Source organism: Pezoporus flaviventris, unplaced genomic scaffold, assembly GCF_033815535.1.
Source record: "Pezoporus flaviventris isolate CSIRO_AGI_PZ_B2104156 unplaced genomic scaffold, CSIRO_AGI_Pfla_v1 ptg000079l, whole genome shotgun sequence".
In the NCBI taxonomy this organism is placed as follows: Eukaryota; Metazoa; Chordata; class Aves; order Psittaciformes; family Psittacidae; genus Pezoporus; species Pezoporus flaviventris.
Window position 1 is genome coordinate 3,048,492 of NW_026892627.1, and position 25,171 is coordinate 3,073,662.

Genomic DNA, 25,171 nt, shown 5'->3' on the forward strand with positions numbered 1-25,171 from the left:
TTGAGAGAAATACCTATAACAAGACATTCTCAGTGTTGTGCCATTCTTAGAAAGAAACTTTTCTTTTGATGGTGCGATAAAATAATTTCTTAAAGAACAGTGTTTGTTTTTTTTTTTTAATAATTCCCCTCCTGAACTATGGTTTGCATTTGCTTTAGTAGCCTTTTGAGTAGATTGTTTTCTAAGTACAGACAATAAAGCAGGAGTTTGTCTAGCAGACCGAGAAGTGTGGCGCTTGTAAATCCTCTAATCATCTTGTGTAGAGGAGCTTGCATAATAGTATAGTAAAGTGTAAGAGGTCTGATTAAGGCGGCTTTAGTAATCCCTGTCTAGTCACTGGAGATAGTTGGCCGCTACCTGGGAAGCGAGGGATGGAATAACTGTGCTTCAGATTCCTGCTGTGGGAATACCTTGAAGAGTCTTGTTTCTTATAAGACTGCTAAACATGTATAGCTCATGAGAGTCTTGCACTGAACAGTTTTCTTCTGAAGTGCTGTTAAATCTACAGGTGCTTCAAAAAGTGAAGAAAGCTGTGTTTACTTTGGTCATAAATTAAACTCCTTCTTCTGAACAACTGCTTAAAAAGTTTCTCAAGACTTTGCATACTTTGTGCCAGTAAAGTAGCTGGACTGACATGATGTTGTTAATTCTGAGCTTAGCAAGATTTGATATCTCTTAATCAAAGACACAAGTATGTTGGCAAAGTTCAGTACTGAGTTCAAAGGCCTGCCACGTAAAGTCAGTTGCAGATACTTTGGGCTGCTAATGATACTGCAAATAGAAAGAGGCTGGAGGAGAGAAGGGTTGGTCAACCTGAAATAGTAAGATCATATTCACTTGGTTATGTGGGCACCTTGATCAGTCCAGTAAATTTTGATAGTGTGTGTTCACACACGTTGGTGTGTGACGTGGCAAAATTGGCTTGACAGTCATTAAGCTTTTAAGGGCAGTGATATTAGAAACTGTTATTTGCCATGGGCATGAAACACCTTCTGATGTGCAAGCAGTAAAAGTCTTGTGAAAAAGGAAAAGCAAATCCCAAAGCTTCATTGAGATGTAGTGCCAGAGGGTGGGCTGGGAGAATGTGGGAAAGAAAGGGAGAGGGCTGGATATCTCCGAGTCTCCCGTGCTTGGTGGGAAGATTTACACAGAAAACAGGTGAACTAGCAGCATGGATTTATTTTTAGGCTTTACCCTTTTCTGTGGGGTAATGTTGGCTCTCACCTCTGTTAGCTAAGCCTGTGCTACACTTCAAACAAACCCTGGAACTATAAAAGACTAGTGTTTTTGTTTGTTTTGTTTTGTATTTTGGGTTTGCTTTTTTTTTTTTTTTAACTCCTCAGAAGTCCTTAGACTTCATAGCAGCCATCCAGTATCTGAAGGGGGCCTATAGGGATGCTGGGGAGGGACTCTTCATTAGGGACTGTAGTGACAGGACAAGGGGTAATGAGTTTAAACTTTAACAGGGGAGGTTTAGATTGGATATAAGGAGGAAATTCTTTCCTGTTAGGGTGGTGAGACACTGGAATGGGTTGCCCAGGGAGGTTGTGAATGCTCCATCCCTGACAGTGTTCAAGGTTGGACGAAGCCTTGGGTGTGATGGTTTAGTGTGAAGCGTCCCTGCCCATGGCAGGGGGGTTGGAACTAGATGATCTTAAGGTCGTTTCCAATCCTAACTATTCTATGATTCTAAGTCTTTACAGGTACTGTTCTTAAATCTCACACCTCTTTGTTCTGTTGGAGAATAGGGTGTTACCTACACCGACATTCCTTTAGGCGATGTAAATGAGAGCTCTGTAGGAAGCAGAACCAGTGAACACGTTTCCAGTTTTTTTTTGCCCCGAGGTTGTGCTCACCTGCTCACTGTTAAGATTTGAGTCACTGCATCAGCCTTTCTCTCTGTTGGGGATGCACCTTTCTTTTATACAGATTTATCTATTTTCACCAAACCAAAGGGCACATAAGATACCTATCCCACTCACAGTTCCGTTGTGTAAGCCTCATTCCCTTAGGCAGCACACCTAAAAATTCATAGGCAGGAAGATTTATGAAATTAATCATAGATTTAAAATTATCATAGATTTTTTTTTTTAATAAAATAGATCAAGCCTTGTGGCTGAATAAAGCAGTGATAGTGTGACCCTGCATTACAGCAGGTGTGTTCTCCAAGAAAGGAGCATCGACTGCTTCAGTAAGGTCTGGCATTTAATTTGGAAGTCTGCCTGATACCAGATCTTTCACAGGAGAACAGAGCATCTCTCTGTGGGTAGCTGATATTTAGTGAAAGCCTCATGACCTGAAGCATGAAGGTTTGTGTGTCCTAGAAGTTTGTATACCTTGATGTATGCAGTTGGTTAACTACAGGTGGTATCCCTAGTGAATATATATATATATATATATATATTTAATCTTAAACACTTGCTGTTAGTGGCATAGCGAGTTGAATAATTTCATAGGCTGGGTACATTTCTTTAAAATACCTTTGGTTTCAAAGTTTGGTGCCTTTCCATTTTCCTGTTCATCTTCAGCTAGTTTCTGAAAGGTAAATGAGAGTGTTCAGTGTGTTGCCTCTGTGGCGTTCATCAGCTGGGGTATTTTGAAGTTGCAGTTCATCAGTGTTAACTAACCGTTGACCATAAAATTGTGCTGTTCTGAGCAGAAATGAGACCCTCTTAGTGCTGTGTGTGGTAAAAACTTAACCTGTATGAGATGGTAGAGAAGCTTTACAGACAGAGTAGTTTATGAAATCCTGAACTAGGAGAGATGCTTTGCTTTCTTACCTTCTCAAAAAAGAAAAACACTTGATGAGATGCATGTTTCAAAGAAACTTTGAGCATCTTAACAAATCGTTTGCTAGCAGGCTGTTTGAAGCAGCCATTCCCACTGTTAAAGTTTTGAGTTCACAGTGTGATTTTTTTTTTTTTTTTTTTTTTTTAACACACACCCCCCCCCCCTTTTTTTTTTTTTCCTTCCCCTCCCTAATGCTTCCTTTATGGAGTTTGCCTGAATTAGAGCTGGTCTTTTATAGCATGCTAGGATAACTAAGAAACAGAGAGTGGGACATCAGAAATATTTTGCATATCATTTCATAGTGTCTCTGAATGCATCTAGGAATTGATATATTGGATAAGAAATTTACTTGTCTGATTTTCTGTAGGCAAAATACTTTCTAGGACATGTTTACCCACTGCATGGGAGAGTTTACATTGTAAATATGTATAGACATATAAATCATTAGTTCATTTTCTAAAATGGTTCCTTATGGTTGTCTTTCAGAGATTATGTGAGTTGCTGCATTGGCTTTCTAACATCTCGCACGGATACTCCTGGTATGTCTGAAGGACAGATCTCTTTTATGTTCTGAATGTACCAGGTAAATCCCAGTAATAACTTTGCATGGGACATTGTGATCTGTTAAAAGTAAGAAGTCAAGAGAGGGCAACTTTTATTCTATATTTAGTCCTAGTTGATTCTGTAAAAAGCGCCTGACGGGCTGTAACCTGAAAATTATTTTTATATCTGTTATACTAGAAAATAACTGCAACACTAGTGCAGCTATTTGCAACACCAGTGAAGATGCTGTGTCAGAGGGGGTTAGCCACTTTCCATAAATACCTTTAAGAACTTTGCTCAGCATTTCTGGTGCTTGAGGTAAAGCAGAAGGAGGAAAAATAGTTTTATTTTTCAGGTAAATAATTCCTCTGTCAAATCTCCTGCCTCACCTGTTTGTCTGAGAGGCAAAAAATGGATGCAGCTGTGACCTTTGAGAGCAGTTTAATTGCCTTTTGTTTGCAGTGGTGTTACAAGAGCTACTGTTCAGTAGCAGTGGTGAATGAATGCTTACCTCGACATGTTCCTGGCTAGCATACTTAATTGTAAGTAACTAATATCACATCCATTAACCTAATTCAGTGTTTCGTTTTCAGGTTGTCCTCATGAGTACTCCTGTGGAGAATGTCCATGATCTTTTTTGCCTGTGTGGTGCGGGTGAGGGATGGACTTCCCCTCTCAGCCTCCACAGATTTTCATTTCAACCAGGACTTTCTGGAATGCAGAAAGAGATTGAAGGTGTTATCCTCAATTCTGGCACAGTATCCAAGTCGAGGCACAGTAAAAGGACATGACTTGAGCATACAGTAAGTTGCTGCTTTTGTTTGGTTGTGTTTTTTTACTTCCAAGTTTTGAAATGTTAGACCTGGGATTAGTTAAACTTTAGGTATATTCCATAGTGCCTAACTCCAGTTTGAAAATTCACCGCTCATCTCTAGATAACCTCCAAGTATTTCGAAACCTTATTTCTCAGCACCACAGCCACACAGCTCCTACTCAGTTTAGTAAGCATATGTTAAGAATTGCTTATTTTAGTTTTCATTTTTGTAGCAGATGCTTTGTGCTCAATGGGCAGTACTTGTTACTATTAGCAATTGGAATATCCTGGACTTCTACAAACACCTTCTAAGACAGCGTCCTAATGCCTAGGAATTAATTAGTTTAGTCTAAACCCCAGTTCCTTGTCATCTGATTCTGGCTTGCGCAGAACTGCCGTGCCTCTCTCCTGCATACTGCCCACTCTGTTTTCCAAATACCAGAAGGGTTTGAGTCTAGACCTCTGGCTGATGGATATGTCTTGAGGAGGCCTGAAGCATGCTGACAGTAGCCAGTGTGGACAAATTATAAATCTTTGGTTTTATTTATTGGACAAGGGTATGATAGTCTTTATTTTAAGAAATTAAAAATTAAGTTTTAGCTTGTGATTGCTTGTTTGGTTAGCAAACATTAGAAAACTTAAACTAACACAACTAAAATTACCCCTTTCTGCGGGAATGGTTGGAGAAAGTAGACTTGAACTTACACTGAATCAGTTGGAAAACCAAAGATTAGCATTTTAATTCCTTTTCCCTCAAAGTGAACTTGTGCCCTTTAATGCTAATGTTTTCTGCTTTTAACATTCTGTAGTTGCTGCAGAAGTAGCTATGCATTGGGCTTGGAAATGAGTGCATACAGATACATGGCAAAAAGGCTATAAATTATTGACAGCTTGGAAAAGGTAGTTTTACAAAGGTGTGGTGTTGGTCCTCAACTGTGAGCTGGAGACAAAAGGAATTTAGGGAACCTACGCAGCGTCACTAGGCTGTCACAGAGCTAACCAAAACCATAAATCCCAAGTACATGATATAATGAATAAATAAAAATGTGATAAAATAGAAGCAACAAGTATTTCTTTGAGAGGGATGATATATATATAAATAGTGGAAAAGAGAAAAAATACAGAGAGTAATTGTGCAGCTCCAAGACTTTGATTTTATACTGATCTAAAAATGGCTAATGTGTAAGAAAAGATTTCCTCAGTCTTCTGTCAGAGATGCTTACGAATCTGTAATTATGGTGGGGATTGTGGAAGTTTAGCCGTCTGCTTGTAGTGCTGACATGCAAACTAGGTGCCCTGGCTCCCATCTTGTTTAAGGAAGCCTAGATGAGAGTAATTTCTCTCATTCTTAAATAACACACCTGTGTTTTGGTCAGATGAATACCCTGTTTGGGCCATGTTCAAGTGGAAACTTCTGCATAAATATGGCTTCAGCGTTAGGAGGACCCCTTTTGGAGTACAATTTTTATTGTGCTGTATCTGATCTGAACTCATCTTTATTTGTTACAAATGATTTCACAGTAACAGTGTTTGAATATCTTGGTATGGGCAAGTTAACAAATATCTCTTGCTGTTAAGATGAAGTTGCTGTATTCAAAGAGAGCAATGAATATATCTGCTTACCTCCTGTGAACAAGCTTGCTTGGGTTTAGTTTTGTTTGTGGAAAGCCACTGTGTTTTCTTTCCAAACCTTCTTGCCAGTGATGTTTTCTGGCCATCTCTTTTCTTATTGATGTGATTTAAAGGCAGCCTGGGAAAATAATGTCCGTAATTTTTACTAATGGAGCGATTTCATAAAGTCTGTATTGTGATCTTTATTATGCCAAGGCATACTGAATGAGTTAAGAATAGATATTAGATCTGCAGGGGCTGCATGACTGTTACAGCAGCGCAAACCGTATATTTTTTGCAGTCTGCTCTTTCAGCGCAGTCCATACATTTCATTTTGACAGAAAGCACAGTTTACTTCTTGCATTCAGCGTGACTCTCTTGCCTTTTTATGTTGATATTACTTTTTTCTTTTTTTTTTTCTCTATTTCAGTTTCCTTTCTTCTGGGGATATTGCCTGCATGGCAATCTGTTCCAGCACTTACTCAACTGTCATGGCGTTTTGCTTCCTGGAGGAGCTTCAGTGGGAATTTGCTGCTTCCTATGATATAACAAGCATTGGTTTAGCTTCCAGACCATATGCTTTTCTTGAATTTGGTTTGTAACTTTGTTCTCTAATAGAGAATTAATTAATTGTGTGTCTGCTACTTTTATGATGTTAAACAGTGTCTCCTGGCCAAAGCCTGATTGTGAAAATGAATCTCTGTGTGTGCCTTTGCATGTGTAGGAGTAGCAGGGAGAGCCTGTATTTGTCTTAAACAATTAGACTGTTGCAGTTCCTTACAGTGCCTTTAATAGATGAACAAAGTGCTGTGGTGATTACTAAACGAGCACAGGAAGAAAAAGAAATCCTTATCTCAAACACTTTTAACTTAATTAAAAATATCTGACAAGTGGGGATAGATGGGTACAGGAAAAAAGGGAGACAGAATAGATTATTATGGGCAGCTTTACTTACGGCATGACTTAAATTTACATAATGCTTCATAATCATGCATAGTGTTTCTTTTTTAATCTGAAATAAATGGTTTTCTTGCCAAGGAGGAGCTGCTCTACTGTACGTCCTACCTTTATAAAACGCAATCCACTTGCAGTGAGAAACTGTTTCCTAGGAAGGGATGAAACAGTGCAGTGGTTAGCACACTTCAATCCAGATTTCAGCAACAGTGTTAAGCTCATGCTTAAAAGATTGGGAAATTTACAAGGAAAGTGTATGATACATACAGCTGCCTTGGGTGGATTTCCCTGCAGGGCACATTCTAGGCGTGATGTAATTCTGTACGAAGATCCAAATTGCTGTCTTTAAAAAAAAAAAAAAACAAACCACAAAATAAACCAAACAAACTTGAATAGGAATTTGGGAATGTCTAGCTTCTCAATTGCGTTAAGTCTCTTTTTAAAGAAAGAAAAAAAAAAACCCTTTTCTTAATTTCTCTTACTGTACAGCATTTTGTACTGAGTCTACCTAAGGTTGCTGTGTGATTTCCAGCCCTCCTCTCCTTTCCTCTCACCTCCTCACCACCCTCCCTGCCCTGGTCACTTTTCTGTGTTTGAAGCTAAGATCCACTTAATGCCTAAGATCGTAGCCTTTTGTCTGGTAGCTACAGCTGATTTTAGCAGACTTACTTAAGATAAAATACAGGATTTTTCTCCAAGGGCTGCTTATGGCGTTGTGTATTCGACACAGAAGTCCTCCTTAAGGAACTTGTTCTTAAGCTGCTACATATGTATCGTATCCAGGAGCAGCTGTGGTCAACCTATGCAAATCTTCTAGCGTCACAATATCTTAAAGATATGGATTTTACTTAAAGGATATCTTAGGAAAATAAATGTTTTTGCATTTTATTTCTCTAAGCGTTTGAAATAGCTTGAATTTGCCAGTATCTTTGCACAATAAAGGGAAGTATCCACAGTGAGATACTTCATTTCTGGAGGTATGAGTAGTAAGTACTTAGAAAAATTCTCTACTGAGTTCAACTCCTGTCAAACCAGCAGCCACATTTGTGGAAAGGGATTTGCTAGCAAATGGTATTAAATTTGAAGTGTGAGAGATGAAGTAGGCTGAGCTACGTAGGTGTGTGGCTTGGATGTTTGTAGAATTGCTGTGGAATTGACTCTGCCAGTCAGAGTTGCTTCATGACTCAAATATAAGTTGAATTAATTTATTTCTGTGCTTGGAGAAAAACCCTAATCCTTAATGTTGTTAAAACACAATGTGGAATTGCTTCTCATATAGTTCATGAGTAGTTTAAGATATGTGTTAAATCTAGTCTGGAATATCAAAACTTGTTTTCAATCCACTGCAGGCAGGATGTTGAGATTTAAAGTATCCAGAAGGGAGTGGGTGTGATATAAAATACCTAGGAGAGATATTTTTCTCCCTAACCAGGAGTGGAATTCTACACCTGAAATGAGTAAGAAAAGAAATGAAGGAAGAAATGAAAAATAATTAAAAAGAGTGCCGTGATTTGATTAATAATTACCTGAAGCACTTAACTTTTGCAAAGCTAATTGAAGCATGTTTTTATATTGTTTCAGATAACATTATTCAGAAAGTGAAATGCCGTTTTAATGGTGCAAATCGCTCTCAAATGAAGGACAATTGGGAGAAGATTGAGGAGGAGCTGAAGTTCCAGCCCCCAGTTCAGCTGAAACTAGAGGATATGGAGCTGATGAATGGGATGGCAAATGGTGGGCATGCAGGTGTTCATGTGGAGGTTGGTAAGTTACTACTACACACAGGTGACAGTAGACTTCCTTAACCTAACTTTGCAAACAGTAGAAAAAAACCTGTAACAGCACCAGTTCACTTTGTACTGAGAAATATACATATCATGTGCCTGAAACACAAGAAAAGACTGACTGCCTTTCTATCATAGTTAACAACAATATAGCAGGTATGCATCAGAGCATTTAAGGACTCATGGTAGTATCTTTCTTTCCAGTCTTAGACCAGCTTTTCTTTATGGACAGTTGGTTGTAACTGGACTTGGCATTCTGCATGTTACATTCTCGTGCTTCTAAGTAGTTCTTTGTTAAATTTTCTCTTGACAAAAGAAGCTCAACTAATTCCGGCTTGTTGCAGATTCTAATGGAAGATACGTAATTACAGTCTGACTGAGTTGCTTCAGGCTTGAGGAAAGAAAAGTTTAGAGGATTATGAGCTGAGGGTAAAACTCATTCCCAGACTTTCCATGTTGGGTTATTCTCCCTGCTTTGCTTTCTCCTTTTACCTTATTCTTTAACATAAAATGCTTTTTACTAAAAATCTGAAAAGAGGATATGTATATCTGTATAAACAACACATAAAGGCTTGATGAGGGACCTTTTCGTAATGAAGTCTGACATGACTTTGAGCAACCTGGTCTAGCGGAAGGTGTCCCTGCCCATGGCAGTGGGGTTGGAACTACACGAGCTTCCAACCCAAGCCATTCTGTGATTCTGTCTGCTTTTCCAAGTACTAAACTGTACTTATTCATTGTAAAATTGGTATCTTCCTATCTGTTTTTCAGTTGCCTACTCAAAATCCTGCCTGCTTCCTCTATAAAATGAAATCATAGAATCATTTAGATTGGAAAAGACCTGTAAGATTGAGTCCAGCTGTGAACCTAACACTGCCAAGTCCACCACTAAATTATGTCTCAGTTTTAATTGTATTAGCATGGTGGTTTAAATGCAGCTGGAGAACCTTGAGCTTGTATCTACTCTTTCTGTGGTGTTCTTGGCTTATACAACACTGATAAAATGAAGTTTCTGTTGCTCAGTCTTGTTGTTTCTGCTGAATGAGCTGGACTCTGTTCATATTTTAAGTTAAAATACAAAGGGGCAGTGGTTAGGAAGAAGAAAAAAATAGAATTGAAAACAGATTTGCGAGTGCGCCTTAGAGCTTGAAGGTTAAATATTTTAACGATGTGACTGGGTTTAGAAGTGTTTTGCATTAGTGTAAACAGTTTTGGTGCCGGTAAACATTTGCAAACTAGTCTGTATCCACAGATCAGAAATACATTTTCAGTTCCCCCATATTCTTAATTGCTTTCTTTTACTTTTCATCTGGCTTTGTATTTCTGGCTGTTCTCTCTGATCTAATGCAAATACTCTTACACATCATTCTACCTTCATTTTAAGGATCATGTTTATGATCATCTGTTTTCCTCAGATGGAGTCAGCTTTCCTGGCTTATGTCTCTCTCATCATTACCACTTTACTGCTCTAAGTTTAACTCTGTAGATGGTGTTTATTCCCATATTAACGTTATTTATGTTACGGCTCTTCTCTGTAGGAGATTTCTTGAGCATATGTTGGAAGTGTTATGGTTGCAGGAGAGCAGAATTTAATTGTGTCCGTATTCTATAGTGAGGATAGATCACTCAGTGGATTGATCAAAACATCAATCTCTTTACATGGTGGTAGCTGGTTCTTGTCTTATTTTGAGCTGTGTGATCACTCTTCATTTTAGTGTGAAAGGAGTCTGCAAAGTCAGGGTAGTTTTGTCCTTGTTAGTATATATGGGAATAAGAGCTTTATTTTTACTTTTTTTTCCCACTCTTCCTTCTGTTTGTTCCTTCCTTTGTTTAACTAAACCCAGCCCAATTCTTGCTAGAACAATGTTAGCACCATATACTTGACCCACATTTACACAACCTAAGCTGCTGTTGCAAAAGTCTCATCTTGTTTCTTGGTATTAGCACAGCTGGTAGAACTTCTGAATATAGTGAGGTCTATATACAGAAGAAATCTGAAGTAGCTTCCTGTGAAGAGGGAGAGTTTTTGCATCAGAATTGGCTCTGTGAAGTAGAACAACAACTTGTGCTATATGTCTAGTAAGCATGCTGTTAAATTATGGAGCATTATGCTCCCCTTGATCAATGTTTAGTCTTCTGTAGGCATGCAGGGAGTCCTTCACAGGGTCCTTTTTCAGGTGTGCTTTGAAGATGTCTCGTATTTCTCTCTTGTGTGCTTGTATTTTACTTTAAAATGTTTGAGTCTGATTTCATTTTTCACTCCTGGTGTTGTCTTTATCTGGAGCTTTGGGTATGTGATGCATTGTCAAACCCTTGCTGTGCTGTGCCTTGAAGAGACAGGATGGAGTGTGGTACTGACGTTTGTGTCAGTCTCCGGTTAAATAGCCAGAGGCCTCTGCTCAGAAAATCTTTTCTAGTCAGAGGTTTCCATTTCTTCATTGTGTGAGGGTATTTTCACAGAGTTGTTCTGTAAGTGTTCAAATCTGCAGATGCATTTTTCCTGAGTGCTAGGTAATCCACAGTCCCCAGAACATCTTCTGTATGGTTCTTGTATCCTGAAGTACACAGCTTTTCTCCTTTGGAGTCAGTTTGAAACCCAAATTAGAATTTAATTGTGCTTCTGCAAATTTGCCTCTCTTAAGCTAAGAGTGCTCTTGTTTCCTTATTTAGTGTAGTAAGGAATTTTAGTATGAAATTCTGTTTATAAAAATGATTGAATTCACACAAGCAACTGTAGTAATTTCTCCCCTAGAAGTACCTGTCTTGCTTGTACTGTGAAATTTCAGTTTGCGAATTAAACCTCGGAATAGTATAGAAGAAATAAAGCACCACAGCAAACAATTTAGAGATCAGTTTTCACAGAATCTGAACCCTGAGTAACTGGATGTTGTAATCTCCCCTGCGTCCGTGATAGTAATTATTTTTATCTGGACAACAGGAAGAAAACAAAACTAGTCACTTTTACATAATATTCTTTGCTACAGAAGCAATATATCAAGACTTGCATTGTTTTTCCCTGGGGAATAGAAACTCTTGACATGTATGGTTTGCAAAATACAATGAATGACACTTGCCCTTGATAATTTTTCTTTGAGAGACACTGTGTGCCTCTGAAGTAAACCTTTGAAACAGAGAAGAAACAGCAGTCTTCATAAGTAAGTTTCCATGAGAGAGAGATATATAGCTGCAACGTTACTTAATTTATCAAAAATAATCAGAAACTTCATACTCAGGTCAGTGCATGAGCAAACATGCTGGTGCAGCTTCTGTCCAGCACACTGTTTGGACCTTAGATTTCACTGCATGGGGTAAAAAAGCAAAATTGCCTGTGAATGATAGGGTTACTTGCACCATTTATATACATGAACGTGTATTACAATAACATACAGTGATGCTTCATAATGTGACATATATCAAATTGAATTAATACAGTTCCTTTTGCAGCTGCTTTGGAGATTAATTTATGGATGTATGAATGCATGCCAGACAAGGTAATTGCATCAACACTTAATGAAAGATACTTTATATCCCTATATTAATTTGGCAACAAACTTTTTTACATCCATCAAAATCTCTCTTGAAGGAGAAGACACAAAGCATTTTTCTGTCTTAAACCATTCAGTACTGCAATGTTAGGCTGTTACTGTGCTTCATATGTCACTGAAACAAAAGCCAGAGACCATGTCTGGTGTGTCACTTAGTTTATCTACAGTAGTCAGGAGCTGGCTACATCTGGGTAGGAGGCTGAGGGTCCTGAGAATATGAGGGTTCATTCATTCTCTCCGGCATCTTACGGATGTTGGTGCAGGAGAGGATCTGGATTTTATATCTGAGCTGCAGATTATCTTCCTGTTTACTATGCTGACAGTGTTCTACTTGTGATGATCCAAGGGCAGGGATGAAATGTAGGCGAGTATCTAGGTGTGGCATCTGTTGTTGGGTTAGCGAGCACAGCTAGGACAAAAATAGGTGAGATTTGTACAACCAAAGCTGAATTAGAAGTGGCAGGTTCCAAAGTTAAATACACATTTATAATAATTGCTTTGACCTTAATTAGGTATGTATCAATTAGATGATCCTGAAGAAATGATATTTGGAGGTGTGGGTGTTATGTAGTAGTAGTGGAGAAGGTGGAAATGCAAGGAGATATAGTTCACTATCTGTGAAACATGGAGAAATGGAACTGTAACGCACTGTAAAATGTGGCTCAAAGACAAAAAAGTGTAGCATCCAGTTTAATTCCTAGACCCCGATTTTCATAAAATCACAGAATGGTTTGGGTTGGAAGAGACCTTAAAGCTCATGCAGTTCCAACCACTCTGCCATGGACAGGGACACCTTCCACTAGACCAGGTTGCTCAAAACTCCATCAATCTGTCCTTGAACACTGCTAGGGATGAGGCAGCCACAGCTTCTGTGGGCAACCTGTGCCAGTGTCTCACCACCCTCACAGGGAAGAATTTTTTTCCTAATGTCTAATCTGAATCTTCCCTCTGTCAGTTTAAAGCCATTCCCCTGTGTTCTCTGCCTACCTGCCCGTGTCAAAAGCCCCTCTCCAGCTTTCTTGTCAGCCCCTTTAGGCACTGGAAGCTGTTCTAAGGTCTCCCCAGAGCCTTTTCTTCTCCAGGCTGAACAAGCCCAGCTCTCTCAGCCTGTCTCCATAGCAGAGGTGCTCCAGCCCCTGGAGCATCTTTTTGACCTCCTCTGGACTCACTCCAACAGCTCTGTTTCTTATGTTGGGGGTCCCAGAGCTGGATGCAGGACTGCAGGGGGTGTCTTAGCAGAGCAGAGGGGGAGAATCCTCTCCCTCAACCTGCTGATCACATTTTGGTTTGACCATGTTTTGTCAGTCTGAGAGGCCCATAAGTTCTGTGACAGACATTTCCTTGCTGTGACGAGGTAATATTTTCCTGCCAACTCCTACAGCTGTTCTAGCAGCAGAGCATGAAAGTCCTTGGCTGTACAGCTGAGTCCTGTCAACTGCTTGGTTAGGGCACCGAATGCTGTGTGGAAGCTATGCAGGTAAAAACTAAATTGCTGTATACCAGCCTGAAACCTCGAGCTTGGTGGGAAGAAATATTACTTTTTCCCACAGACACAGTCAGTCACAGTTGAGGAAGAGATGAATTGCTGTCTTGCTTTTGTGGGTGTCAAAAATTTAAGCTCTTTGCCAGACCAGTGCTTAAAGCGTCTCACTCTTCTACTGACCTGTAAAGAGTGCTAGGTATGCTAATCTGCTGTAATAAACGGTGGAAAAATATTTGTGTGCACCATAGTAGAAGACATTAATGCGAAATAGCTCAAGAACAAATTCTATTGCTTAACCTCTCTAAAAAATACTCCAGAGCTTTGATGATTTGTAGATGTCTGAAGAACTAAGCAGGATACTGCAACAAAAACAGTTTTCTAGTCATAATTGGTCTTCTCTGGAGCAAGCATGAAAGGTTTTGAAAATGTTTAAAATCTGCATGAGCTAATTTGTGTTGTGAGCTTTCAATGTCTCTTTTTTTTTCTTTTTTTTTTTTCCTTTTTTAAGTGCCTACTTACAGAATGCAGCGTGTGACTCCCTTGGGCATTCTGTCACTTGTTCTGAACATCATGTGTGGAGCTTTGAATCTCATTCGAGGAGTTCACCTAGCAGAGTATTCATTTCAGGTAACCCTGCTTGAATTGAAACTTGTGTGTGAGTCAGAGGGAGTGAATTATTTGGGTAACCAGATTAAGGGTGGCTCTTCTGCTGCTTAGTAGAGCATACACTTTCTCGCACGAAGTGTGGTGCTTGTCCAGGGAATGCACAGCTGATTGCTCACCTGCTGGACCTCGTGTTTTGTTGTTTATTGAAACATATGGCATTTTATTCTTTTCTAGGGACATTAAAATTTGGAGGAATATTTAAGTCTTGCCAGGCTGGCTGGATTTTTTTTTTTTTCCAATTCTCGTATTTTGCTCTAGATGCTTTTGTTTAGATTTTCACATATGCTTTAAAAAATTACACAACTTTTAAAAAGTAGGAAAAAAAAGTGTCTTGATTGTATGGTGGCAGTTTTATTTAGCAAGAATCATCACCTAAGCCTCAGTTCTTCATATTGCATTCAGTGATACTGATCTTGTTGTTTAACACTGTTACAGTTGATCAACATAAACTAGAATGAGAGGTACTTGATGAAATGCAGAATTCTAAAATATCAAGCAATACTTGCTAAAAGCTGTACCTGATGCAGTTGTTTTGTTACTTCTTTTAATCTAAACAGGAGGATCATGAAGGAATTGGAAATGTGATAGCTTTTTTCCTACCTTTTCTAGCCTGTGTTTTTCAGGTATGTTAACTGTAAATAAAATGCTTTCTTATTATTTTAATATTATAATATACAAGACAAAGTAATTTTCAGATAAGCAGAGGAACAGTTTGGGATTTAGTATCCTACCTAGGTGATTCCACTAAGGTATTCCAGTGAAGTGGCACAAGTACAGTTAAAGGCACAATTTGACCTCTGGCAAACTGTAGTTGCAAGCCTTTTCAGTGTTTTCATGTTTTGACTTGCCAAATGATCTGAGCTCTTTACTGTGAGGGTGGTGAGGCACTGGCACAGGTTGCCCAGAGAAGCTGTGCATACTCCATCTCTGGCAGTGTTCAAGCCCAGGCTGGACAGGGCTTGGAGCACCCTGATCTAATGGAAGGTGTCCCTGCCCATGATAGTGGGGTTGGAACCATGGAATATTTAAGGTCCCTTCCAACCCAAACCATTCCATGATTCTATGATTATTTGTGCTGACCTCCTTATGCAAAAAAAGTTTGAATGAGGAAGTATTATCTGCTCTAGATGGAGTTTTTTTGAGAGGTTTCTTAAAATGCCTAAAACAGTGGTCCACAACCTTTACCTTGAGGGAAGTATGTTCTTTGGAAAATCTTTAGTTTTTATCCTGCCACTGCAGGAAGCTGCTGTGGTTGGGTTACTAGTTCACAGAAGTAACATAATGCAACAGTACTGAGCAATGAGTACGCTGTAGGCATTTGGTTAATGGTTTGGGGACCCCTGTCTCGAGACTTATTTATCTGTGGTATTTGAAGCTTGCACAGCGGCTAGTTATTGAATTGTAATAGATAAATTATATTGTCTTTCAGCCTTCTTACTCCTCTGCTCATGGCAGAGCTTTAAGATGGAGATACTGATTTGAATCTAAATACTCGATGCAAGTCATTCTTCACAAAGAAAGGCTCTGACCTGCTTTTTTTTTCCAGTCAGTACCTAAAAGCTAGAGAAGCTAAACAGAGTTCTCTCTTATCCTTTTCATCTATAGCAGTCATCTTTACAAAATGCTTGTTAATAAATTCAGCTTAAATGTGAACTGCTTTCTGCATGCTGATCTCTACTTGTGTCATAAGCACAGCTGGAAACTGTGACTTTAAGTGAGAAAGCATGATCTGTTACTGCCTGGGTTAAGAAAGTAACTCTTCTGCCAGCACTTTGAGTTTTCAGTTTTCTCCTTTAAGGGTTGTTGCTCTTCACACATACTTAGCAAATAGGTTCCACCTGATCTTGAATTTAAAAGGAAAAAGAACTTTTAACTCCTAGCTGAACCTGTTAACAGAAACTGAGTCAAGTCTAGAGAATGAAGCCCTTTACTTATCCCCCAAAAAATATGACAGAAGCAGATTTGGGTTTACTGTTTTCTGGCTTCTAACCCTTTGTCTTGTAAAAATTATAGGTAGTTTTTGAAAGCTGGTTCAGCTTTCGACTCATTTTAGTCCAGGCTGAGACAGGCAGGAGGGATGCCAGCTGTGCTGACAGACATTTTTTGATAATCTGTGTTTAGCTGGTAGGTTCTGGGTTGAGGCCACCACTCTGGCTGTTCCTGGAGGACCTTTCAGCATAGGAGTCGAAGGGAAACTTTGGGCTTCTCGGTGATCACTGTGCTGGCAGGCACATCCAGGAGGCACAGATGTGCCATCAATTCTCAGCTGTGTATCTCATCTATGCATAGTGTCATAGAATCATAGAATACCAGGTTGGAAGGGAACAGAAGGATCATCTGGTTCAATATTTCTAGGCAAAGCATGACCTAGACTAGATGGCCCAGCACCCTGTCCAGCTAAATCTTAAGTGTTCAATGCTGGTGAGTCCATCACATCCCTGGGGAGGTTATTGCAGTAGCTGATTCTTCTCGCTGTCAAAAATTCTCCTTGTATCCAATCAGAATGTCTCCAGGAGTAACTTGTGCCCATTACCCCTCGTCTTTTCCATGTAAAAATGTTTAATGCTAACGCTGTCTCTCTGGTGCTTTTGCAGTGTTACCTGTACCTCTTCTATAGCTCAGCAAGAAAGATGAAAACATTTGTACTCCTTTTCTCTGTTTGTTTATGCAACATTTACTTGTATGGATTACGGAACCTCTGGCAAATAGCCTTTCACATAGGAGTGGCATCTCTTTCTTCTTATCAGATACTGACAAGACAACTTATGGAGAAACAGCCTGACTGTGGAGTATGAAAAAAGCTTTGGGTTTGCTATTCTGTTTTTACAACTCTTCTTTTTTTTTTGTTGCTTTTTTTTTAATTAAACTGGACAAAAATTGCTTGGGGTGCTTTTAAAGATTTGTGACAGTGGTTACTGCAAGGAGGATATTTCAAAGCAACTTGAAGTAAAGTAGGATACTGTAATCGTGTCAAACACACAGTGAGGAATGTAGCTGTATTTAACATGGCATGTGGTAGTTGTGCATGGTAGATCTTGTCAGGTGCCATCAGCTGATGGAGGTTCTCCTTGCCATCAGTAGGCTTTTACTCCTTGACTAATACCATCTAGACAGCATTTTGCCATTTGTCTTACTGGCTTTGTAATAGTTTGGCAGGTCAGCGTCTTGCCTTGCCAATGCTTCTGAAAAAATTAAACTTGTATAATGCAGTGACGATAAAGTGGTGGGTAACATTTTTATCTATGGAATTTGTTAAGCATTAAGATACTTGGTAAATGTGAGTAAAGGAGTAGTTTGCCATAATTAGGTGAGTTCAATAGCAGTGGGAAAAAAATATTAGGATGAGCTTGAGGGTAATTTTTCTAGGTTTTGAAAGAGAGGAAAGGAAAACACTGTGGGTCTTCTAAAAACCATAAAGGCTATAAATATCTCCTGGCTAAACAGCGCATTGTAGTTAAGTATGTGCTCATTGGTTAATTGCAAATATGCTTGGGGCAGCATAAAATAAGCCAAAGTGAATATAAATGATCTTTTCAGCTCAAGCGGCCTTTATTTCCTTGGTTAAGGTCACTCTTAGCGTAAGGGTAATTCCACGTTTGCTTGGTCTGTACAGATAATAAATCTCCCAAGCGTACTTATGACAGGCTACTGACTCCTTCACCTTTTTATTTAAAAAAAAAAAGTGTAGATGGTTGGTAGAAAGCCATTACCAATAATGGAAAGCAAGAGCAGGTTCTCTTTGTTATATAAAACACCTTTAGTTAATGGTGTTGAGTTCTTAGACTATGATGAATTTATGAGTTTGCACTTTTGAATGCAAGAGCTGAATAACATTTGCTGCACTGGGTATTCTTGAATGTGATGTATTGAGGTGCATAGGAGCATTTTAGAATGTACATGAATAACACAGGCTCTCTGTTTAAAAAAATGCATAGCATTTTGATGCAGCTGTCCTTGAAGGGTTGTAAACATTCAGACTGAGAAGATGTAGAGAACTCTTTGGTGTCTTATTGTGGCAGTATGGTTCTAGATTTCCTTTTAATTTTTTTTCTTAAGAAAGTGTTTTCTGGTTGCCCCATTTCTTCCACCAGGGATGTCACCAAAGATTTATATTCCTCTTGCATAGTCTCTACCTCTAGTGGTTGCAAAGTGATTAACGTGATGCAAAGTTGTCTTCCTGAGTTTGCAGAAGCACTTAACAAAAGTACTTTCTTGTATCTCAATTTTCCTGCAGTCTCATGATGCAAAGATTAGTATCAGTGTACTGCCGCATCAGAAACCTGTGGTGCTGTACCTCAGTATCACTTCTGTAATGCAGTTTGACTGCAGCAACGATATCAATAGGCAGATCATTACAACCTGAACAGTTTTTAGGACAGCAAAAGATTTGGTGCCAGAGCTTTTTTCAGTAGTAAAATGTAGTTCTTTCTTTTCCATCCCATATTATCCCGTTTACTGTAAGAGTAACATAATGAAATCCTTTAAACTGTGAGGATTCGTCTAGTAGGAATGATAGAGGAATATTTTAGCCGGCCATTTAAGAGAACAACTAGAGCTGTGTGCCAAAAGGGAATAATTTTCTGTTATAAGGGAGTGGATTAAAGTTGTTTGTTACCCTAGTTTTCTGACAGAGTGTAAATGGAGAAACAAAGCCAAAATTCAACCATTTTCCTTAGAATGCCCAGATGATCCCAGAGATGTGAACAGCTTTCATGCTGTTCAGGCTGGTTTACCCGATAAGGTACCCTTTAGAGACTGCAGGAACCAAGCTACAAGTTTGGATTGCAAGGTGTTTGTTTTTTTTTTTGTTTTTTTTTTTTTTTTTAAAATAAAAGCCTCAGAAAGATGCTAGTAGTAATTTAGCACTGTGTTAAGGGTACTGGAGCTGGTGACTGATTGTGTTTTCCAGGAGCATAAGCTGGGTATCAGCCTGCTGGGTTACCTTGGGGAATCATCCTGTGGGAAAGGATGAAGCATTTTATACTACAGATAGACAGAACTTTATGAAAAGACCTCAGTGATATGACCCAACTCCGTGCTCCTACCTTTTTAGCCTCAGTCTGGCTAAAATGTCCAGAAGAGCTTTACTGTTCCTCTGCAGGCTTTGAGCTCACCTGCTGTAGCGAGTGTTGGGCCAGCGAACCATTGCCTGCTTTCTATTCCTCATCCTTGTATTGAGCTGGTTGGAAGAGACTGTAATGTTCTGATACCTCCCCAGCATCTGTTTGCTTTATCATAAATCAAATACATCCTCATGCCAGGTGACGTTAGCAGCAGCTCTGCAGTAAGAATGGTAGAACAAGGTGTTTAGGTAGCTTGTGTATTTAACATAGGATAAATTCAGGTTTTGTGTAATATTTTCTTTTTCCTGAAATTTATTTTGATAAAATCAGGCAGAAGCAGTTGGTTCAGTTCTGCCTTCATGTATTTTATTTTTTTTCTACTAAATGAACAAAGCTCTGGTTTGCTGTTTCATCTTAATCCCTTTGCAACCTCCTTTTTTTGGTTTTGCTTTTTTTCCTGTATTATGTGTAAATCATGTTAAGGAATCTATGTGGATTAATACGTGTGTGTTAGTATCTGTGCACTTAGTAGGTTTGAGTTGTGGTTCCAGGCTGAGGCAGAGCATGCACAGTTGGACCAATTTTTTTTCTTTGTTTTTATTTTAATGTTAGTATTTAGAATGGCTTCTACATCTCTGTGGTATTTATATAGTTAAATGTTTTCTTATGGTGAAACAGCAAGAGGAACAGAAGAGTTTACATTGATCTCAGTGCTTTAAGATTTAATAAAAAAGAATGACTTGCAGTTTGAGTTCATGAAATCCGACTCATAATTTGGGATTATGCCTGTATCGAATCAAATCCCCAAACAGGAATCCATCCCTTTTTGTTCAACTTTAAACTGGTTAATGTTGTTTGAATTGCATCTTCTTAATTCTGTCACTTTTCAAGATAAGTCTCTTGGAAACTTTTCCTCACCCAGCAGCTCAGCACAAGAACATTCACAAAGAATAAACTTCATTAACTTAAAGATTTGCAGTGCTTTAGGCACTTTATGAAGCTGATAATTTTCTGTGGATTTTCCTTTTTACTTTCTCTCAATGACCTGTTAAGTTTGTAGAAGGTGGGCTGGTACCTTTTTAGACATTTTTGCACTGTATTAATAACTGAACCTGTGTAAATGTGTATAAAATAATTTTGCATGCATATGTATATATGTACATATATCTAATAAATGGCTTTTTTGTAATGGTTGTCTTCATTTAGTTTTGAAATAGGTGATTGTATTAGAAACAGGGTTGAGTGGATGTTTCATTTTTGTATACATCTTCAGTGTATCATTTGGAAGTGTTCCAAATACTTTAAAAATAATCTCATTTCTCTTTAACAAAGACCTTCAAAATCAAGGTGATTTCAAATGCTGTCATAGTGCACCCTGTATGTGATCTCTTACAGAAGGAAGTATCTGCCTGAACTCGAGGTGTCTTTCTCTGAGACAGCGTGCTCTCTGATACCTGTTAGGATTTTTATTCAGTCTTCTACACACTGAGAAGTGACTGATAAATATATAAATATTTGTATATATATTTATATTTATAAATATGTCTCTAGAAATTGCTTATCCAGGCAACAGATCGGATTATGCTGTGATATAATCTCTTTGTAGCTTTAACAGTCTTGCTTTTAACTTTCAGACATCACGTTATAGAGGCTTTTCCTGCAAAACTTGCATTTTGAAGTGTGTCAAGTAAGGTGTAACACAGTCCCATGGGTTCTTTTCCAGCTGCTTGGCAATGAGTAGCGGGGATTTTGCAAATTGATGTTAGATTTTTAGCCTAGTCTCTTAATGGAAATAGGGCTATTAGTTAGTCCAACCAGTCAGTCCCTACTAAGAACTTGTGGACGCTTTTTTGGCCAATTTCATCGTCCTTTGATAATGTCTCTGAAGATGGCAATTCTTCAGGATTTATAGGAATGAATGGCCTAATGTGACAAAACAGTCAGGTTTCCCACCACCAGAATTTAATAGGCTCAGGTGTCAGCAGATGCACTTTGGGAGAGCAATGCTTTGAACAGCAGTGCTCATAGACGACCCTGACTAATAGCGGGGGACCAAAGAGTTGGGTGAAAATCAAGCCGGAAGAAACCAGGCTTAAGGAACTACTGCTCGCTGGTCCTCCACGGTAACAATCCGTAGCAAGAGCAAAACATGGTGGGTAAAGGGCTATGTTCTTGTGCTGGTTTCCAATGTGTAAAAAGTGAGGTGTATTCTTTATGTAGGAAAGCAGTTGTGGGTAAAGTGGATCTGGGAGAAACTGCAAATCCTTTAGTATTGTACTGCTTTAAAGATCTATCCCACTCGTTGCCTTGACTTGGCCTTTTAGCGTTGGATCTTGCTGGGCTGCAGGTTTGCAGCATGGAAATGTCAGCAGTAGGTTTGAGATACAGTGCTGCCGTACTCACTGCTGTACTCGCACGAGAAGGAGAAGCCTGCCTGTACCCCTGTAATGAAGCAAGAGGCAGAGCAATGGGTTGTGCAGACAGTAGGTGGTAATAAGCAAAAGCTGATGGCGGGGGAGGAAGGAGAGAGTGTCTTACTCTTCCAAACTACTCTGCCCTTTGAAACCTAGATGTTATTTTTGTTCTGTAAATAAATGATTGCTCAAAGTGTGTTTCTTTTCAGGATTCTCATAGAGGAGAACAGCAGCCTTTCCCTTTTTTTCATAAGGTGAGAGGAGAAAGCAATTATAACTCGCTTTCTCTTTTGAAGGTGCTGATAAAAGGAGGTGGGAGGATCAGAGGGTCCCTCTACCAAAAGAGGAACAACTCCTAAGGTGATAGAAATACATGTTTTTATTTTAAACAAGGTAACTCAACTCTGCTCTGTGCTTTCAGATGTGACCTAATTGCATGTGAAAACTGTTTGTGGGGGAGGAGGGAAATGGTGGCCTCAAGAAAAGGAGCAACTCCATCTTCATATGTGTTACCTCCTCATGATGCTCAGCTCTTGTGTCCAAAGCTGCTCTTGGAGCAAGCTCAGAAATGGGCAGGCAGGAGTTGGGGACAGTTGAACAGTCTCTTCCCAGTGGTGTTTGCTTTTGTAAATTGATCTTAACCTTATGTCTTAACCCCAATGGTGAGGTGCATCTGCTAAGGATGCAGGCTGAAGGGGTCAGAGGCTTTATTCCACTCCTCCTGGCTTTTACAGGTACCTCCTGCTTGTCCACAAATACATCTCTGTTAAAGGTATTGCCTTCTGGAGAACAGTCTGGAAAGAAACAATATCATGTCGGTAGGAAGTGAAGGCATGTTTGAGCTCCCTGTGGGAAGTGGGAATTAATCCTCTTACCTTCATTCTTACCCAAAAGGCTTTAATAAAACGATGTTTTCAAATTTGACTGCTGTGCGCTGGTTTCCCTCTAAAGTGATAGTCTGGCAGAAATGAGGATCTTGGACTTGGAGTGAACAGTTACACTGCAGAATGGGAAAACTGAACAGGTGTCATAACATGCACCAGTATTTGTCGGGCCCCTCGGGAAGGGCTGTTCTCAAGGAGAGAAGCTCTTAACCTCTGCAGGCACATAAAATGTAGTATCCCTTCCCACCAGATACAATAGTAGCTCCCTTTTGCCAAATTATGGTGGTGAATAACAGTCTGACCTTGAGCTCATGCATGTCTTAGGTTGGCTTAAGCTTATTTCTAGTGGGAAAGATGCAGCTGAAAGGGGAGGTGTCTCCTCATCCCTGAGGGTGCAGATCTTTCCCTTGAGTCATTTCTAGCCCTAGGAAGGCTGATCCAGGCTGCTTGGAAGAACCATTTTGAAAGTAATTAAATGGTAACACAAAACAAAGAGGCCTTAAAGGTCTTTGCTTTCTGTTCCCACTTAAAGTATGCAATAAGCAAAACACCGAGGCCTATAGCATTCCCTTTGCTCAATATGAGAATGGTAAGAAAGGCTTAAAATAATGGACATTAAAATGTAAAACACCAGTCAGGATAGTGTGACATAGGGCTGTGGAGAGTGGAGATTTATTCCTTCATTATGCAGGGAAAGACATTAACATACAAAATCCACTATTTCATGGGCTGACACAGGGAAGCACTAAAAAGCAATTATGTGGAAAGTTCAGCTCTGAAATACATTAGGGCCCATCAGTATGTGCTGTGCAAAGCAAACAAGAGGTCTTCTCCTGGGAGGTGCCACCTCCTGTGGCCTTGAGTGAGAGCTGAGGGCACACACCTGGCATCATTGACTCTAAAACATTTGTATTTGCCTGCTGGATAAGGCCAAAAAAACCCCAAGTCTAACTGTAGTGAGGATGTCAGGCATGCTGAATAAGCCTGTGTATGTCACATCAGGCTTTCAATGGCAGAACACTCTGCCTTTATCGTAAAATCACAGACTGGTTTGAATTGAAAGAGTCCTTTAAAGCTCATCCAGTTCCAGCCCCCTGCCATAGGCAGGGACACCTTCCACTAGACCAGGTTGCTCCAAGCCCCGTCCAACCTGGCCTTGAACACTGCCAGGGATGGGGCAGCCACAGCTTCTCTGGGCAACCTGTGCCAGGGCCTCACCACCCTCACAGGGAAGAACTTCTTCCTCAGATCTCAGTCTCCATTCTGTCAGTTTAAAGCCATTCCTCCTTGTCCTGTCCTTACTTGCCCTTGCCAAGAGCTCCTCAGGTTTCTTGTTGGCCTCTTTGGGCACTGGAAGGTGATCTAAGGTCTCCTGGTGCTTTCTCTTCTCCAGGCTGAACAAGCCCAGCTCTCTCAGCCTGTCTCCATAGCAGGGGTGCTTCAGCCACCTGGTCATCTTTGTGGCCTCCTCTGGACTTGCTCTAACAGCTCCATGACATTGGGTTGGGGTCCCAGAGCTGGTCACAGGACTGCAGGGGGGGTCTCACTGGAGCAGAGTAGAGGGGGAGAAGCCCCTCCCTCCACCTGCTGGTCCCGCTGCTGGTGGTGCAGTTTCTGGGCTGTGAGCGCACACTGCTGGGTTATGGTGAGCTTTGCGTCAGTCAAAAAGCCCAAGTCCTTCTCCTCAGGGCTGCTCTCAGCCCAGCCTGTATTTGTGCTGTAGTGGGATACCGTGTGTCCTGACCAAAGGGGAATAAATGCAAAACTCAGAAGATGTGACAGTACAGCTACAGCTCCTGACCATGGTTCTGGGTGGCAGATATTGCAGTAGCTCTGCTTCACCCTGTGTTTTGCTGTCTTCACGTATTAGGTGTGACTTAAATGTATGTAAAGCATCAGGCTTCCCTGCAGGACAAGGCAGAAGTTGGTCACATCTGCTATGAGCATAGCATAAATGGGACATCCTGCCAGAAGATGTGTCTCCTCCCAAGATGGTGCCTTTCACTTACACACAGGAGTCATTTAAGACTCTTGAGAAACTTTCACATGATGCAGAGCAGGAACCTTTGATGCTCGAGGCACCTCAAGAGCTGGCAGCATAGTCAAACTGAGTTGCTGGTTTGGATTCACATGCCAGAATTCCCATGATATCTCACGTGTTGGTACTGAAGCTTCTGCTTTGTATCTGGTCCATACGTGCCTAAGCCATAGTGTCACTTTTCTCCTCTTTCTTTGAACCTCGCCAAGGCTGGCTTGCTCTGTGGATGCTAGGGTCGGAGGGAGTGGGTGAGAACAAGCCGCGCTTTGTTGGTCTCATTGTTAATGCACTAAACCAAGCAGAGGGAAGTCTTGCTGCCTCCATTCCCAGGTCTCATATGCCTTTGGCTGTTCCTTAGGCACACACAGGATCTCCCTTTTCCACCCCCTTTCCCCCCCCAGGATGAGCAGATGCATAACAAAGAGTACTTGGATTTAAAAAGTCACTCTTCAGTGTCACTGCTTGAGCTTTCTGCTTCTCTCTCTGGCAAGCACTGGGCGGCACCAGTGTGCAAGCTAATGCTGCATGCCCTGGGAGGGAAGCCAAGCAGCTGACTCGGGGAACCTGCCAGTTTTTTACCTG

The 25,171-nt window shown here is 40.2% G+C and overlaps 1 protein-coding gene across 3 annotated transcripts; it reads left to right on the top strand.

Annotated features, from left to right (window-relative positions):
• Positions 1–3,217: 3,217 nt before the first annotated feature.
• SEC22C (SEC22 homolog C, vesicle trafficking protein) lies at positions 3,218–18,910 on the top strand. Of its 3 annotated transcripts, none has more exons than XM_061474280.1 (7): positions 3,218–3,373; positions 3,927–4,136; positions 6,189–6,352; positions 8,294–8,476; positions 14,033–14,151; positions 14,748–14,813; positions 16,785–18,910. In XM_061474280.1, the coding sequence occupies exons 2-7, from the start codon at positions 3,955–3,957 to the stop codon at positions 16,983–16,985; spliced, it is 915 nt and encodes a 304-aa protein (XP_061330264.1). In that variant the 5' UTR covers positions 3,218–3,373; positions 3,927–3,954; the 3' UTR covers positions 16,986–18,910. The 3 variants fall into 3 exon arrangements, with proteins under 3 accessions (XP_061330264.1, XP_061330266.1, XP_061330265.1); XM_061474282.1 differs by having other exon boundaries at positions 15,737–16,927; XM_061474281.1 differs by having other exon boundaries at positions 3,260–3,329.
• Positions 18,911–25,171: the final 6,261 nt, after the last annotated feature.

Excerpts from the sequence above, each read along its gene's own strand:
- SEC22C (XM_061474280.1), top strand. The coding sequence starts at position 3,955 with ATGTCCATGATCTTTTTTGCCTGTGTGGTGCGGGTGAGGGATGGACTT. Across the intron at positions 4,137-6,188 it reads GGACATGACTTGAGCATACA|TTTCCTTTCTTCTGGGGATA; the intron begins GTAAGTTGCTGC and ends TCTCTATTTCAG. Across the intron at positions 14,152-14,747 it reads TAGCAGAGTATTCATTTCAG|GAGGATCATGAAGGAATTGG; the intron begins GTAACCCTGCTT and ends TAATCTAAACAG.